This window comes from Talaromyces amestolkiae (genome assembly GCF_001896365.1).
Source record: "Talaromyces amestolkiae strain CIB chromosome Unknown scaffold2.1, whole genome shotgun sequence".
Lineage (NCBI taxonomy): Eukaryota > Fungi > Ascomycota > Eurotiomycetes > Eurotiales > Trichocomaceae > Talaromyces > Talaromyces amestolkiae.
Genome location: NW_024468038.1, coordinates 1,851,838 through 1,869,341, shown reverse-complemented (window position 1 = coordinate 1,869,341; position 17,504 = coordinate 1,851,838). Strand labels below are relative to the sequence as shown.

General features: G+C 49.1%; 7 protein-coding genes across 7 annotated transcripts; 3 read left to right on the top strand and 4 right to left on the bottom strand.

Moving 5' to 3' along the window:
• Nucleotides 1-332: 332 nt before the first annotated feature.
• Nucleotides 333-1,702, bottom strand: BHQ10_001894 (uncharacterized protein; the record flags this gene model as incomplete). Its single annotated transcript, XM_040873980.1, has 3 exons — nt 333-479; nt 530-1,555; nt 1,619-1,702. The coding sequence occupies 3 exons, from the start codon at nt 1,700-1,702 to the stop codon at nt 333-335; spliced, it is 1,257 nt and encodes a 418-aa protein (XP_040730399.1).
• Nucleotides 1,703-5,128: 3,426 nt separating this feature from the next.
• On the top strand, nt 5,129-7,043 carry BHQ10_001893 (uncharacterized protein; the record flags this gene model as incomplete). The annotated part of the gene is made up of 6 exons (XM_040873979.1): nt 5,129-5,162; nt 5,223-5,370; nt 5,408-5,503; nt 5,700-5,821; nt 5,885-6,784; nt 6,841-7,043. 6 exons carry the CDS (start codon nt 5,129-5,131, stop codon nt 7,041-7,043), a joined length of 1,503 nt encoding a protein of 500 aa, XP_040730398.1.
• A 264-nt stretch (nt 7,044-7,307) lies between these two features.
• BHQ10_001892 (uncharacterized protein) lies at nt 7,308-8,815 on the bottom strand (the record flags this gene model as incomplete). Its single annotated transcript, XM_040873978.1, has 3 exons — nt 7,308-8,609; nt 8,666-8,725; nt 8,777-8,815. 3 exons carry the CDS (start codon nt 8,813-8,815, stop codon nt 7,308-7,310), a joined length of 1,401 nt encoding a protein of 466 aa, XP_040730397.1.
• A 1,052-nt stretch (nt 8,816-9,867) lies between these two features.
• On the top strand, nt 9,868-10,710 carry BHQ10_001891 (uncharacterized protein; the record flags this gene model as incomplete). The annotated part of the gene is made up of 4 exons (XM_040873977.1): nt 9,868-9,921; nt 9,972-10,013; nt 10,072-10,548; nt 10,597-10,710. 4 exons carry the CDS (start codon nt 9,868-9,870, stop codon nt 10,708-10,710), a joined length of 687 nt encoding a protein of 228 aa, XP_040730396.1.
• A 254-nt stretch (nt 10,711-10,964) lies between these two features.
• BHQ10_001890 (uncharacterized protein) lies at nt 10,965-12,840 on the bottom strand (the record flags this gene model as incomplete). The annotated part of the gene is made up of 3 exons (XM_040873976.1): nt 10,965-11,381; nt 11,447-12,084; nt 12,135-12,840. 3 exons carry the CDS (start codon nt 12,838-12,840, stop codon nt 10,965-10,967), a joined length of 1,761 nt encoding a protein of 586 aa, XP_040730395.1.
• An 864-nt stretch (nt 12,841-13,704) lies between these two features.
• Nucleotides 13,705-15,595, bottom strand: BHQ10_001889 (uncharacterized protein; the record flags this gene model as incomplete). Its single annotated transcript, XM_040873974.1, has 5 exons — nt 13,705-14,196; nt 14,246-14,899; nt 14,947-15,077; nt 15,123-15,405; nt 15,464-15,595. The coding sequence occupies 5 exons, from the start codon at nt 15,593-15,595 to the stop codon at nt 13,705-13,707; spliced, it is 1,692 nt and encodes a 563-aa protein (XP_040730394.1).
• Nucleotides 15,596-16,413: 818 nt separating this feature from the next.
• BHQ10_001888 (uncharacterized protein) lies at nt 16,414-17,291 on the top strand (the record flags this gene model as incomplete). The annotated part of the gene is made up of 3 exons (XM_040873973.1): nt 16,414-16,578; nt 16,643-17,118; nt 17,168-17,291. The coding sequence occupies 3 exons, from the start codon at nt 16,414-16,416 to the stop codon at nt 17,289-17,291; spliced, it is 765 nt and encodes a 254-aa protein (XP_040730393.1).
• Nucleotides 17,292-17,504: the final 213 nt, after the last annotated feature.

Genomic DNA, 17,504 nt, shown 5'->3' with positions numbered 1-17,504 from the left:
CGCCAGAATGACGCCTTAGGCCTATTCGGCCTCTGTCGATACCCAGGAGATGATTTCGAGGGCCGTATTGAAATCACCGCAGGGCGAGCCAACATAAACCTGCATCCTGAAGACGTATGTTCACTCAAATTTTAATCTTCTTGCTTCTCTTTTTGCTAAGCATATTTCTTTGGGAAAAGACACCTCGCATCACGAGCAGCAGCTTGACTTTTCTCTCAAAATTTATTGGGGAAATGCGTTGTATTTGTGGTGGTGGCGGCCACATCAGCGCTACCCACAAAGGTCATGTAGCCTCCAGATAAAACGGCCAGCCTTATCAAACCGCCGTTCCGTCACTTCACAGGGCGAGGCATGCGGGCATTTATCTTGGGAGGTGGGGATTTATCATGTTTTGCAACGCTCTTACAGTATTTGATAATCCAGGGGTGTTCTTGCACTTTCTCCAACGGAATTCTCTGATCCGGATCAAGGACCAGTAGCTTGATCATTTTTAGTACTTGGTCAATACTATTTTCGAATATGGACTCACCTTTTGGATAAGATCTCTAGCTTCAGGACTAACAAAAGAAGGAATCCTCATATCCCCCCGAGCGATTCGCTTGTGTGTCATAGCAGGCGTATCCTCAAAGGGTGCCGTTCCAACCAGGAACTCGTACATCAAAACACCTAGGGCCCATAGATCCACCTTTTCATCATATGGCTTTCCGTACTTCCTCGGATCAGCCATCTCAGGAGGCAAGTAGTCCAGTGTTCCACATTGGGTGAGTCTGCGACCACTTGGCGCATGAACACTCCAACCAAAATCCGACACCTTTAGCTCTCCATAAAGACCAACAAGGATATTCTCAGGCTTGATGTCCCGGTGAATGACGTGTTTTCGATGCAAGCATTGTAAAGCACTTGCCATTTGAGCAATATATTGGGCTGCCTTCCATTCTGGAAAACGATCCGCCTTTCGCAAGTGCTTGTACAACTCTCCTTTGCAAGCATATTCAAGAACCAACATTATTCGTTTCCGATCATGAAAGTGGCCATATAGTCGTAGAATATTCGGGTGACGCAAATTACTTTGAATCTCAATTTCCCGAGCCACTTGTTTTTCCATCTTGTATTGTTGGATCTCATCCTTGTGTAGCACCTTTAGCGCACAAACGAAACCACTTTGTTGTTCTCTCGCAAGATATACTCGTCCAAACTTGCCCTTTCCTAGGGCCCGGCCGATTTCGAACATACCTAGATGCAATGACCTAGCGGCAGGTTGCTTTATAAGTTGAGTGGAGTGTTTTTCTGCCTTGGATGCCTCCGATAACGCAACAGTGCGGGGGTGTTGAGCCACGGAAAGAGCTTGTCCGCCCTTAGCTTGAGCTACTTGCGAAGCAACATGGTCTAAGGCTGTGCTTTGTTGCTTGATGATAGTGATGTGATGTTCTTTTGTCTTGGCCACTCCTTCAGGCGTATTTATCGAAATACCTGAGAGGGGCTTTCGAGTTCGCAAAACAGTAGAGCTTTTTGGTTGTTGGTTTCTTTCCGATGGACGGAGCTTGGTAGTTGCAAGCTACCACTTGTCATCAATTGTGCTCTCGACGCATGTTGCAAGAGCTTCATGCAATGGACTTACTTTGGAGATTTGATGTTCGTGTCCATCGTTCTCATCATGAACAGATAGATGCCTGAAATGAGCCTCGAGCGCCTTGGTCGCCATACTGGTTCCGATCTCGTTTCACGATTGCTTAAGTTCAACGGACAAGATAATTATGGAGAAAATGTGTCATTGCGACTTGGGGAAACTCCCTGTGGAGAACTCTTTGTGGAGTATGGGGAGGAGTTTTGTTCGCGATAAAAGAATGAGACATCTTGTCAATTTCCGGGTTGCCACGGTAACGTGGATACGAATTTGTCTTCAATTGGTCTAGTCCCACCATTGTTCAGCAGTCCCGCGCCAATGAAAGGAAACAGCCGCCAACAGCTATTCAGCTTCAGCAACTTCAGCAGTCCGTAATACCATTGACAGTGCTAAGTAATCCCTAGTGTGGAAATGATTGTCTTGAGATACCAGATCCCTACATCTACTACTATTTCGACCAGTCAATTACGATGTTTGCGAAAATCAAAAAAGCTTTTATTAACCATGGGGAGGAATTGTGTATTTTTCCATGTATATCTTATCACATGCATTGACGACGAACGTCTTTGAGAAAGCAAACTCGAATCCTAGTTTATTAATTCACCTACCTAGATAATTTCAACAAGACTTCGCTCTGGAGTCGTACCCTCCGCCATTGGACGTGATTACAATCAAAAGAGCGGGCTTCTTGACCGACAGGAACTTAGAATTGCACAGTACAGATTCAGGAAGTCAGAATGCGAACATTAGCAAAGCCTTCTCATCCAATATCAAGACGTCTTGCCCACCCATTCAATCGACTAAGAGATTGCTGAAATGTCTGTCCGTCAGCACTCGCTAGATATAACAATGGCCCTCAGTTGCCGCCAAATCCTTAGTTGCTGATATGTCATCAGACCGACTTACTGTCTGTCTCGTTCCTAATGACCTCCGATATGACACCGAGGCAGGTGATTCCCCATTGGTTATGCTAAGTATATGATAAGTAAGGGCTGGGGAAAGCGTAGAATAGACGTACCCGGCTAAAGTAGAATCCAGTAATAGTGGTTCCACGTGTAATGTTTATAGCATGCTTCTTAATTTCTTCTCCATTTCTAGGTGAACCAAAAGTACAATTTCGCCCACGATTCGTGGAAATCTAGACAGTAAGCTGAAAATCCTGGAGAGTTTGGTAGATTTCTGAGTTACCTTGAGGGAAGTCAATGCACCATGTTTAGCGTAGCTATATGCGCTTGGTGAAGTCACGTATTCCAGACGAACTTCTACAGCGTCGATAGTTTCTCCGCTTGCTCCGTCAATGGGGAAATGTGTCGTTGCCTGACCTTTGAAAATTTCATAGACGTTTTGCTTTCGAATCTGTGCTGGTACATCATTCGTGTCATAACTGAATTCTATGTGACGTATACTTCCTCTGCCATATGCCATCATCCCCGTTAGGGACTTGAGGTATTCTCCGCCTGCACCTCCGAACGAGACCCAGCATAATGGACGATAGTAATCAGCCATTAGAGTCGGATACTCATTCAATAATAAATGATGGCCTGGGATACCGGGAAACCACAATTCTATGTCTCTCAATGACTTCGTCTCCTCAATCGATTGATCATTGGCAGATGAATCTTCATATTCAATTCCAAGACTGACCATTTTGCATCCCTATATTTCGGTGAGTCTACAGCACATGTAATTTTATTTTTTAGAAAAAAATAACCATGGGGCTTGACTGTTACTTACATCAAACCCCAATTTCAAAGCCTTGACAGGCTTAGAAACCGCTAGATATCGTGTCTTAGGACACTCGTCCGAAAGACCGCACCATTGAGATTTATGCTGCTCATCGGCGATGACTTGTAACGCTTGGATGCCTCGTATACCTGCTGCGACATGAAACCCCCATAAACTCGTGATATTCGCAGAGTATACTTTCTTCTCTGACCAGTAGCCGAATTCTATGGCAGTCCCGTCAGAAGAAACAAATCGTAAACCTGAGATATACTCGGTATCACCAACATGAACAACGGAGAATGCAATTTGGGTAAGCGATTGTGGAATGGATACGCATTGCTGATGCAAGAGACGACAGCCTTCATTAAAACCATGAGCAGAATTTGCTAGCGTCAAATCTCCACTGACTTGTCGATAGCCCGAACTAGCCTTTTTATGCTGCATGAATGTTGTAGATGGTGCCTTCCACTGCAGACTAGCTAAATCCCTGAGATGTTCAGCCAATTTCCAGACTCTCTTCCTGTTCCGGAACGCAAACTTCAAATGGGTATCGTTTGTGCATCGATACAGCCATTTCCAATTTTTTTGTCCCGAAGGGTTCCATAATTCAGGTAACCACGAGCGATCGGAATGTGGACTGAATCGGGTGGCCCAGAATCGTTGATCTTCCAAAACAGAGAAGAATGCCTTTGAGGCTAGACGAAGGTTGCATATATCTGATGTAGGAAGTAAATATGCAATCATGTCGCGTATCTCTATAGGCAACCTATTGAAGATATGCGAACTCGAAAGTAACTTGCCGAAGGTGTCTTCCTCTGAAGGTGACTTGCTGAGATTGTTTCCATTCTGTCGGGTCTGTCTTGTACAGCGGAGATTTCTTGATTTTGATATGACCTGACGTCGTTTTTTGAGAAGCTGTCCAACTTCTGGCACATTCAGTGGATTCCTATAGGTAAGTTGAAGCTGTTTGAAGTTTTGGGGGTCCCTCTCAAAGACCCTATCCTCCCATGAATAATAATTTTTGTTATCTATAAGGACGAGCCCGCCAAAGTCATGGCCAAAGCTCAGGCCACAATCTCGCAATGGGAATGGCATCGAATGGCAAACCTCGTAAAGTCGCGAGTATGGAACTGGTTGAGCATGATGTGTCTTTTCCAGAAGCGACCAACAGGCCTCGTGGAATATGAAGCCATGACGCTGCTCGAACGGACCACGAGTCATCACGCCAATTTGATGGAGACGACATACTGGATCATCCCATCTTGCAGCATAATCCAAAGGGACTACAAAGGCGCCTCCACCAGGATTTTTGTAAAGACCAACGCCAGAGACAAATGTTCCCTCTGGACTAGAATAAACTGCAGATGTTAACATTAGAGTGCAAATATCAACTATGAATAGACTTACGGATCCGATATCTTTGCAGCCAGGCTTCGGAACCGCTCGAGGGATAAACATATTGACCACAGACAACACAATTAAAGATCACGGGACTCATCTTGCTTGGTATTTCACTGGTGATCGAGCTTGCTTTAGAATAGTCCAACAGAACGATGCAAAGTCTGACTATGCAAGCTTTGCTGGGCTCCCCTATTCTCCATCTTATAGTTCAGACAGAGATGCTGCCTGAATGGCTGCCTACCATATACTGGTTATCATGACGTACAAAAAGTACTTTGTTTACAGTTGCGAATATCTTCACTTTCAGACTGGCGTACATGGCAATTGACAGGGCCGAATCCTGGGCGAAAAGAAAGCTGCCCCCATCTTGTGTACAGTATGCTTATCAAGAATCAAGATCTAGCACCAGATAGTGGGTCGAATCTTTATCAATCGCCGACGAAAATCATCGGCTCGGAATGATTCGCGGCAGATGATGCCACGGCCTATGAGGACCGTATCCAGCATCTACAGAGTGGACTCTGTGGTTCTGTGGAGCGAGGGTTCTCGAATTGTGAAAGGGGCGACGCCGCGACGGATTGGTGGTTAGTCAATCTGGTGGTCGAGACAGTCGGCGGTTGGTAAGCAAGATTTCGGCGCACGTGACCAGTGTCGCAGTGGAAAGAACCATCGTGCAACTTTCGACTCTTCGGATGATAAATCAATTGGTCTCGTCTTTGCATTATTTCACACCAGGTCATTACTGCGTCTGACGTGAGTATATCTACTCTGTTCGCCCGTCGAAAATAAACTTTTCGGTTGAATCTAACTGACCCAGACAGCAGATTTTGTTGCCCCTCGAAATCTCCTACCGATAACCAACCCCGCTTACTTCGCTCACTCGCTGAGCGATACAACTATTCACCGTGTTTTCCTCGGCTTTTCGACGTTTTTCTTCTTTTTCTTTTAGATCTCTCGGAGCTTCTGCTGCGGCCGCGTCGTCTTTGCAGCAAAACACCACATCGTCATCAGCTTCGGTAACGCCACTGCGTGCCGGTTCACAAAGAAAGATGGTTCACTCTAAGGTCGTCAGTATGTACACTGTCTTTCGGAACTATAAATCAATCGAGGAGAAAATATGCTAAACAGTTCAAGTCATTGGCTCCGGCCCTGCTGCCCATACCGCAGCCATCTACCTCTCGCGGGCCGAGCTGAAACCCGTCATGTACGAGGGCATGCTTGCGGGAGGAACCGCAGCCGGTGGTCAACTGACCACCACAACCGATATCGAGAACTTCCCCGGTTTCCCTAACGGTATCGGCGGCTCCGAACTCATGGACAACATGCGCAACCAATCCAAGCGATTCGGAACGGAGATCATCACCGAGACCATCACTCGCGTCGACTTCAGCAAGCGTCCTTTCCGCCTGTGGAAAGAATGGTCCGATGGCCCCGATGAGGAACCCGCACACACCGCAGACGCTGTCATTATCGCCACAGGCGCCAATGCCCGCCGTCTCGATCTCTCGGGCGAAGAACAATACTGGCAGAATGGTATTTCGGCATGCGCTGTTTGCGATGGTGCAGTGCCGATTTTCCGTAACAAGCCTTTGTTCGTGATTGGTGGCGGTGACTCTGCTGCTGAGGAGGCTATGTTCTTGACCAAGTACGGTAGCCATGTTACGGTGCTTGTGCGCAAGGATAAGCTGCGTGCTAGTAAGGCCATGGCCAACCGTCTGTTGGCCAACCCCAAGGTTACCGTGCGTTTCAACTGTGTTGCTACGCAGGTTGTTGGTGAGGAGGGTCCCCGAGGACTCATGACCCATCTCAAGGTCAAGAATGTGGTCACTGGTGAGGAAGAGACTCACGATGCCAATGGTTTGTTCTATGCTGTTGGCCATGACCCCGCAACTGCCTTGGTCAAGGGCCAGATCGAATTGGACAGCGAAGGCTACATCGTTACTCAACCCGGAACAAGCTACACTTCTGTTCCTGGTGTGTTCGCAGCCGGTGACGTGCAGGACAAGCGTTACCGACAGGCCATTACCAGCGCTGGTACGTAATCTCCCCAAATATACTTTTACTTCAACTCGTCACTGATATGAATGCAGGCTCCGGCTGTATCGCCGCCCTTGAAGCCGAGAAGTTCCTTGCCGAAGAAGAAGCCGGCGAAGGCGAAGAACCCACCGTTAAGACTGAAGTCGGACACTCACGCATCGAAGTCGCCGTCATCGAACAAGATCCCCAGAGCGCCGCTCAGAAGAAAGACAACGCTCCGGCCGTAGCGGAATACAAAGAGAACCCATTGCTATAATCCTGTTCTTTTCTCCTCAATTTATAGATTCTCTTTTGATATTTAGCGACCATTTTTCTCTTCCACCTCCTCTTCTTCTCACGGGTCGACGACTTGAAATGCATTAGATAGATAAATAGACGAATAGATGGTAGGTTGTTTGTGTTTCAACTATTTCAACTTCGCCATGGAAGTATACAAATCACAAATTAGAAATATATGTTCAGGTAAGGGTATCTAAAATACTCGACGCGGCCCCCTCATTTACACTATGCACTTTTTAAGTTAAAACTGCTCCAACCTATCCATCCTCTTCTTCAAATCTTCCACCCACGGTCCCACATACTCAATATTCTTCTTCATCGACACCTCACTTTCGCGAATTTTGCCTTCGACGGTCTCTAGCCCTTCGCGCCATTGTTCAATCTCTTTACTCATTTCTGCTTGATCCTTTTCTAGGGCGTCGAGAGTCTCGCTAGCTTGTGCGGCGCCGGCATGAATTGCGCGTAAGCTGCGGAGACGTTCGAGGACGCTGGGGAGGAGGGGGTGGAGGGACTGGATGGTTGGGAGAGTTGCGTAGAGGGCTTGGATTTTGGCGGCTTGCTCTTCACGCTGGGTGTTGGATTCTGTGTTGTTGTTGACTTCTGTACCGCCGGAGGATGTTGATGCGTCGCCGCCGCCGGCACCAGAAGGAGAGTCGGGGACTGCTCTAGCTGCGACTTCGCTGGCGTGACGGCGGGCGTTGGCGAGATTCTCGGCATCGGCGGTGAGGCGTTTGATGCGCGAGGATAAGGATTCGAGTTGTGCGGTTGTTGTGGTGGCGGCGGTGGATGAGGCGGTTGGTCCGCCGAGGGTGCCTGTTAGCGCGGTGATCTGGGATGTGAGATGTTCGAGGGCAGGGAGCACGGGTTGTAGTCGTGGTTGAGCATCTTTTGCTGCGAAAAATGGATTCGAGCCGCTTGAGATGCCCATTGCAGCTTCCATCAGGGTGAGACGAGTATCAAAGGATGCTGCATGTTCGAGAAGGCCTGATGCCGGTGCTGGCAATGTAGCTTGAGACGGAGGTTTCTTCTTATCCGCTGTGTTGGCGTCCTTTGATGCGTTTACAGCTGCTGCCAGTTTCCGCGAAAGAATTGCGTCCGATGTAGCGTTGGCCCGTGTAGACGAGTAATGGATACTATCCAAAGCCTTGCTCAATTCGTCGATCCCATCATCATCTTCCTCTTCATTTTTCGGCCCATCGTTTTGCCTCGCCTGATCCCTCCTCTCCATCTCAGCCTTCAGCTCCTCCGTCTCCCTTCTGAGCCGGGCCAACTTCCGCTCAAACGACTCCTGACCCTCCGCATCGCTGTCACTGATATCCCCAATATCCTCTGTCCCATCATCACGGCGACGTCTTCGCTGCCCCGAGCGCGATTTGTATGCTTTCCTTTTTGTGGCGATTGTATCCGAAAAGTCGACTTCGCGGGCATTCACGCCGCTGGCGCGGAGGAAGTGTAGTCTTGCCTCGTCGGCGTTGAGATTGTTGCGGTCGATGTCGGGGTTAGATTCGTCGTCTGAGTCGGAGTTCGTACGTACAGTTGTTGTCTATACCCGAATTAGCTGATAATACGATGGTTTTGTAGAGCGTAGACCAGACATACTGGAACTGTAGATGCGCCATCGGTCAAGTCTGGAGTTTCGTAGACATCTGGTGCAAGGTCCTGGACGAATTAGTTGGTGCTGGTAGAGCCAGGGCAGATGTTTGGACACACCAGATCGGGTAAATTGGCATATTTCTTATTCAGCGACATGGTTTCTCTTAATGTGTTGTATATCACACGTTGAACGAAGAAGAGTTGTTGTTGACTCGGAAGGCGCGATTGGGCTTAGTTCTTAGTGGGACCGCCAGGGGCAGCTCAAAGCTTACCCAACTCCGCCATTTTCTTAATTCTACCGTACAACTTGGTTACAACATTCAGTCATTCACGACATCCCAGATGAGTCGACAATAGCCAGTGTGTTATTGCATTGGACTGCATTGTGCCATTACTTGAACTGAAATTTATGTTCCTCCGAGCTCTCGAGTCGATCTGGCAAGCAGCGCTCATCACTCTGACCGAGGCACCGTCCCACTCCAGCCCTGAGGCTGGCTGGAGTAATCACTGCAAAATGCATAGGGTCAATATTAGGCGATGACGAACTCAATGCATTTTTTTTCCCAGCGATTACAAGCGACGGGCAATGCATCATTACAGAAAGCAATAACAGCCGATTACAACAAAGGAACGATATCAGCCAGGGCGTATATTCGGACCGTCAATCCCTGTGGCTCGAAACAGATTATTCCGTCAAACAGAATGTATAATTACATCATTAAGTTCCATCATCCACGAGTCAAACGTATAAAGAACATTGTAGGACTGTATCCAGAGTAGTATGGTGACATAGCGTAAATCCCAAGAGCGGGGAGCGGGGAGCCGGGCACATGCAAATTAATCTACGTAGGGAAGTGTCCTCAGCTCTCTTGTCATTGCGCCTTTGGATACCTCGGACCACTTAAGTCCAAACGAATAGCGAGGGTTGCGAGCAGATTGACTTGGACAAATCAGGCAATAACTTCGTTCGATGTTGTGAGGACACGCAATTGGTTCATGTTGATGCAGGAACGTTTGTTTTTGCTTTCACATGATTCATGAATGCCGGCTGCCTTGCTGGACTAGAGTATAAATATCAGGCGGTGCCTTTAGTCTTTTTCTATCTTTACCTCTTGACTTTGCTTCCCTCATAAATTGTTAGATCTCGCATCTCGCGATATTACCATACTCTACCTATCTCGTACCATCCATAACATCCATCATCCAACATGGCCGCCCCCGCAGACACCACCATCCAGAACCTCAATGGAACCTGGGTTCTGGTAAGTCATTCCCATTATCACTAATAGCAAGAGAAAACTGACATCTCCAGAACAAAACTCTCTCCACCGACACTGACGCCCTCCTCGCTCTCGTAAACTACCCCTCAACACACCAGCCAAACATCCCGTACCAACTAACGAGTATTACAGCAAGGCATCGGCTGGCTAACCCGCAAAGCAATCGGCGTCGCCACCATAACTCTCGCCGTAACCCAACACGTCGAGCCCAACGCTGACGACCCCTCCAACGCCCCCATCACAAAAATCAACATCGAACAGACCGCCACAGGCGGCATAAAGTCTACCGAATCGCGCACCACAGACTGGCGCGTTCGCGAACATAAGGATCGCACATTTGGGAAATGTGCGGCTCAGAGTCGGCTTGTTCGTGGACAGAAGGGTGCAGATGGCAAAATAAGGCCTGTGTTTGAGGTGCAAACGGAGCCCAAGGAGGAGAAAATCCAGAGGTTTTTGAGGGGTGAGATTACGGTTGATGGCGAGGAAGATCCCGAGGGGTTTTTGGTGGATGATGTGCAGGAGAAGGATGGCGTGACTTATCCCGAGGGTGAGGGGTTGTGGTTGCAAAGCTTTGTGAGGAGTGAGGAGGCTCCTTGGTCTGCTGAGCAGGTATGCATTCTCTCTTTCCGACGTAAAACATATACTGATAGTTGTTAGATCTGGGGCTTTGAGACTATCAATGGCCAGCGATACCACAGCCGTCGTCTCGTTGTTGCTACCCAAGAGGGCAAGTACCTCTTTGGACGCTTGGTATACGACTTCCAGGGTTAGTAGAGTTGCAGCGGCCTGATATAGAGTCTCCTCTCTATTTTCACGATGACATGTCAAGTGCAGTGAATTTTGATACACATCAAAGACGGACCATTCGATCTTGCTCGTGTAGATAGATCGTTTTTGATATGAACACCAATGCATTGCAATTATAATATCGCCAATTATTCCATACTGAATTTGCTTTTGAAAAACTAAATAACCACATTGGGTAATCACAGAGGAAGCAACGCCAATTACATACAGACTGATACCTATTTATGGGTAGGCATAACAACACTAGCACGGGTATGCGAAGCATCCTCACTACGCCACAAACTCGTCACGGTCTTTTGCTGGGTATAGAACTGCAGACCGGGTTTACCGTAGAAAGTGCTTGCACCGCCACCGGCGACACTCTTCTTGTTTCCGGTGAAAGAGAACATGGGCAAAGGAACAGGGATGGGCACGTTGATGCCTAGTTGACCGGCTTCGATGTTCTTTTGGAATCGGGACGCAGAGGAGCCGGAGGTGGTGAAGATGGCGGCGCCGTTGCCGTAGTCGTTGGCGTTGGTGAGTGCGATGGCGTCGTCGAGGGTTTCGACGTTGAGGCAGACCAGGACGGGGCCGAAGATTTCTTCTTTGTAGCAGGTCATGTCGGGCGTAACGTTTGTGATGATTGTGGGGGCGATCTGCCATAACATTAATTATACCGATCCTCAAAGAAAAGTTTTCAAAGTAAAGGAGAGTTGCATACCCAGTTTCCGTTAGGATACTTCTCCGGCTTGTAGCCCCGACCATCCAAAAGAATAGTGGCACCCTCCTTCTCCGCAGAAGCAATCAAATCCTCAATACGCTTCTTGCTATGCGGGCTGATAACAGGGCCGAGATCGGCACCAGCCTCAAATCCGCCATTGACCTGAAGCTGCTTTGCGCGCTCTGCAAGCTCGGGCAGCCATTCTTTGGTCTCGCCGACCATCACCAATGTGCTCAGAGCCATGCATCGCTGACCAGCAGCCCCAAAAGCGGCGCCGGCAATGGCATTTAGGGCATGGTTCTTGTTGCTGTCGGGGAGAACGGTGGCGTGGTTCTTGGCCCCCAGGTTGGCCTGTACGCGCTTACCGTTGGCGCTGCCGCGGGAGTAGATGTATTCGCCGGCTTTGTTGCCACCGACGAAAGAGATAGCCTTGATAGCGGGCTCGTCGAGGATGAAGTTTACGGTTTTGTGGGCGCCATGGACGATGTTGATAACACCGGGCGGGAAACCGGCTTCACGGGCGAGCTCGGCCAGGATCATGGCCGCACCGGGGTCACGTTCAGAGGGTTTGATAACGATGGTGTTTCCGGTGACGGTGGCAACGGGGATACACCAGAGAGGGATCATAGCAGGGAAGTCTATACATATCAGCTTCATGGCCAGAGACAACTTATTGGCAGAGACTCACTAAAAGGGCAAATAGCAGCAACGACACCAAGGGGCTCTCGGTAGCTGCGAGTTTCCATATCCTTGGCAACCTCGAGAATATCTCCCGTGATCTGAGAGGTAATACCACAGGCCGTCTCGGCAACCTGCAGACCACGGAGGACATCACCCTTAGCATCGGCAAATGTCTTACCCTGCTCAAGGGTAATCGAAGCCGCAAGTCGATCCCAATCACGACGAATCAAGCTCACAAACTTGAACATAATCTCTTGCCTGGCGATGATACTGGTAGCTCGCCACTCAGGGAAGGCCTTCTCAGCTGAGGCGACAGCGGCCTTGAGCTCTTCATCTGTGCTCTGGGGGACACGAGTTACGAGATTATTTGTAGCAGGGTCGTGCAAATCAATCCATTCGGACGCCTTGGAGGTGACAAATTCGTTGTCGATGAAGTTGGTTGTGTCGAGGGGGCTTGTGATCTGTTCGTGGGATGTAGGATATTCGGTGGTGGTAGAAGCGGCAGATTGGGTGCCGTACTGCTGCTGGGAGGAGCGACGAGCAGTAATGTGAATGTGTCTTCTGGTGTTCTGCGACACCACGGACTGCGACAGTGACGATGGCGATTTCGAGGTCGCCCACGTCCCAGCGACTGGTTTCGTGGTGAGGCCAATGCGGGGAGAGACTGTGCGGAGAGCGGGAATACCCCGGGCCAGAGAACGACGAGCGGCCATGTTGATGATGTTCTTGTGTAGGGGCAACAATCACAAACCAGACTCACTTGAGAAAAGACCGAGAGTAGGAATGAAGAAACTAGAAATAGTTTGAGAGGAAGCAGAAGTAGAAGTAGATGTACTACGTAGATGTATGTAATAGAGAGGTAGCTGGCGCGCCCTTATCCCCCACAAACCAGTTCAACCCGCAAGCTGGGAGCTCCCACCGAGGTAAAGTTGATTGGCTGGGGTCGCCGAAGCAACGGACATTTCCGAGCTGCTCCCGCTGAGAAACGCCTATCTCCCTGATTAGATAGCCCACCGCTGGTCCACCGCTGTTGTCTATTACCGCATTTTATTGTTTATACGGAATTGTTCAATGTCTATCTCAGTTGCATTCAGAATGATCCGTGTATTCTCCAGGCAGTTGATATGAGGAAATATTCAGTTCCGTACAATTAAAGTCCAACGGCTACAAAGGGCTACTGTAGGTTACTCTCGGTCCCTCGGCTTTCCTGCCGAGGGCATTCCGCGCTTCACGGATAATATGGATAATGCGGGATCAGCGGGACAACGGTCCGATGCGGTATCATCGTATATTCTTGTTAAACCTCCATTTAGAAGCAATGAACATTTAAACATGGTGATATTGAATGCATAAGAACAGTATACACGTGCTGCAAGCAAAGACTAAGATACTAACGCCTTCCTAAACAGAACTGTCGAATCCATGAACGAATAGCAAAACACCTTTTGTATCTGCTGCTGTATGCCTCTCCTATGATCTGGGTTTGACCATTGTTTGAAACGAGAAACGGACTCAGAGTGGGTGCAGTACAGGCTGCATGGTATATCACGAAATGACTCTTTCCTCTCTCGACTAATTTACTCGGCAGAGGATCGGGTGGTACGCTTGGTAGCGCTCTTAGCAGCGTCAGTGGCAGAGCTGACAGCCTGAGCAGCCTTCTCCTTGGTAGCGGTAGCGGCGGCCTTGCCCTTCTCGGCAGCCTTAGCAGGAGCAGGGCTGCTGGCACTAATCGCACCAAAGATGAACAAGACGGTAGCAAGCAAAATAGCACCCAGACCGCCGGCGACTTCGGGAACAGTCTTGACCGCCTCAATAGGGTCTTGCTGGACGAGGCTGACGAAAAGGTCGACCTTCTGACGAATAAAGGCAACGGGGTCCTCCTGGAAGGTAACGCCGGCCTCAGGCTTCTTCTCAGGCTTGGGCTTGGAGGCCTCTTCCTCAGCAACCTCGATAGCCTTCTTGACAACGTAGGTCTCCTCGCGGAGAGTAGCAGCGTCTTCGATAGAGTGGCCAATGTAAATGTTATCGAAGAGGATATCGTTCTGCATGGTCCAGAGCTCGAATCCAATCTAGAATAGTTAGCTAGCATTCCTGGAATCGAAGGCTTTGCAGACTTACAGCTCCCATAGGCTCAAAGTTGGAAGGAGTCTTGTCCTCAAAGTAGTCAGGGTTGGCGATCTTGCGAGGAGCCCAGGGTCCCTTGTAGGCGGGGTTGTCGATAAGAGGTGCAGACCACTTGCCCTTGTAGTCAGGGTTCTTCTTCAGAGGAGCGGTCCAGGGGCCACAGCCAGAGACATCGGCACAAGCGGGGTTGGGGACGGTAGGAGCGAGCCAGTCACCATCTTCCTCGTCATCCCAGTCTTCGGGCTTCTCGGCCTCAGGGTCAGCGATGGTCAATGGCTCATCCTCCAACCAGTCTTCAGGCTTAGTAGCTTCCTCGTCGACAATCTCATAAGGAGCCTCCTCATCCCAGTCTTCAGGCTTGGTAGCTTCGGGGTCAGCGATCTTGGCTTCGTCAACCCAGTCACTAGGCTTCTTGTCCTTAGGATCGTCAATCTCCTTGGGAGGGTTGACGGGAGGAGCAAAGTCCTCCAAGAGAGTACCGTTCTTGACGTTGTCGCCGTTAATCAGGATCTCGAAGGTCTGGTCAGGCTTGACGATGAGGGTGTAGACAGAGGTGGTCTTCTCGGTGCGAGGGACTGGTGGGCTGGTCATGTGCTTCTCCTCGTATTCACCAGTCTTGGGGTTCTTGTGTTTGAAGATGAAGTGAACCTAGTCGAGTCAGTATTTCATTCTAACTTGCTTGCAATGATTCTTACCTTGTTGGTGCTACCGCACTTGTCGGGACCGAACATGATCACATAGGGAGAGGCGTTAGAGAATTCCTCGGCGTGGAGCTTCTTGTTCTCCTGGAGAAGCTTCAAGTAGGCGCCACCACAAACAAGGGAGTCTGAAACGTTAGCGTTGGTTTAGCTGTGACTATGACAAGACTCACTCTGTGGCTTAACTTCATACTGAACAACGAGGGTCTTGCCCTTGTTGTCAATTTTCTTGGGGAACTTGGCCGAGATCGCGTGATGCGCAGCGGGATTCTTCAGCACCAAACCCTTGTCGCCTTCGATGCCCTTGAAGACAGTAGGCTCTTCAACAGACCATTCTCCAACGTAGGCCCAGTCTTCATCTGAGGCGGAATCCTCCTTCTTGGCATGGGAAGGAGTCCAGCGCTTGTTCCAGTCATCGGTGAACTGCTCTAGGAAAGGAGCCTTGAGGGATGTGGGCTGTAGAAGCGATGCTGTTAGCAAGAGATAAAGCAAAGGATGAAGTTAATAGTCTCACGGTGAAGGTAGGGCGCTCAATGGCAGAGGAAGTGGCATCAGGTGCCGGCACGTCAACCTCGTCGGCGAGCACATGGCCCATCAGGCCAGCCGACGAGACCAAGGCCGATGTCAAAGCGGCGTTGAAACGCATAGTGACAAACAGCTATCCAGAAACAAGTGGAAGAGGGAAAGATTAGTTTCAAACTTCCAGTGGAGGGAGGCAAAAGACAACAGCAGCGACAACAACACAAGAGGAAGGAAGATGTGGTGGAGGGCGGGTGCTGGAAATCTGGCTTATAACTTGAAGCTCCAAGCAATCGTCAAAGGTGGCCTCTTCTCACTGGTCCGTTGGGTGAGCTTCCCGTGGATTCTTTGGGATTAGCCTCGATTAGATAATCCGCCTTCCTGCAATGTTCCTTCAGTCGCTCCTTCCTTGCTTCTTTCTTTTCTTTCGTTCTTTCTTTATTCCTTTATTGTCGATATTTTTGGCTTTTTCATTGTACCCCTGCGATGATCTCAGTCTACTACCCGCGACTCTGCTTGTTTACATTATGTGCTGTTTTTTGAGATGCGGCGCCTTGAACCCGTACATTGAACGCCGACTCCACTCGGCTTAGCCCAGCCGTACTTAGTCTTCTCCGCACGCTGTTCTATGAGCTTCTTTGGACACTGGACTGGACACATTGCAACATCTGGCTGATTCTCTGCCATGCTATGTCCGTTAAGAGACATCGATCAGTATGCGCTAGGTATACGGAGGGAGTGACTGGCTTATGTCAGCGACTTTATAAGAGGAAAGTTCAAACTGCTGTATTGACGCAGCACCCAATCAGGCGCCCCTCCCTCGTTGCGACTGATTGACCAATGAGAGCAGCGATTGCGACATCATGCCCCGCGGCCAAAGAATTTCGAGATTCAACTGAAGTTGTGTCTTTACAACCACGATTGGAATAAACAATTCTTCGTATCATGGCAGAGACTTCTAACCAGGTCGCCGTTGCGAACGGCCACGAAGATGAGGACAACAATGATCATCTTATCCAGTCCTCGGATCCCCAACATCCAGCAAACCTGATCCCAGAGATGTGCCGAAAGTTCTACACTTGGGGATGGGTTACAGGTACTGGTGGCGGGGTAAGTGTCTACAACAACAGTCGCTCTTGATCTATTGATCCGATCGCTTATGCCGACTTTGCAGACGTCAATCCGCCATGGAGATCACATTTTCATTGCCCCGTCCGGCGTGCAAAAGGAGCTCATACAGCCTGAGAATATGTTTGTGATGCAATTTCCAACTCCCAAATACCCGCCCTCCGAGAGGAAATATATTCGCAAACCAAAGAACCTAAAGCCATCCGACTGTACGCCATTGTTTCTTACTGCCTTCGAGCGCGGGGCCGGATGCTGTATCCATACACACTCCCAATGGGCTGTGCTCGTGACATTGTTGGTGGAGCGGGAGTACGGAAGAGAGGGCTACTTCGAGATAAGCAATATCGAGCAGATCAAGGGAATTCCTAAAGGGAAAGGAAAGGGAATGCACAACTATCACGACACGCTCCGGATCCCCATTATTGAAAACACCCCTTTTGAGGAGGACCTTACCGAAGGACTCGAAAGAGCCATCAACGCCAACCCAGATACATATGCGGTGTTGGTTCGTCGTCACGGAATGTAAGTTCTGAGTATGTTCAAGGTCAAATCAAGGTACTAACCATGTTAGTTATGTTTGGGGTGATACTCCCGCCAAGGCGAAGACCCAGTGCGAGAGTCTGGACTGGCTCTTCCAACTTGCTGTGGAAATGCACAAACTCGGACTTCCATGGGATATCAACAAGGCAAAATAGCGCACGAGCAAACGATATCCGATAATGCGACCAATGAGTATGAGTCTACATGAGGTAATCGTCCTTTGAAGATTTTCAATATCTCGTAGTACAATGAAGATAATTTCCTGAGGACGTTAAATAAAAGATTTTGAATAACAGCATTCAATTAATTCTAGAGGGTGTACTATGCAGATGTAAATATGCGGCTGCCTGTCCAACCACGAGCTTAGA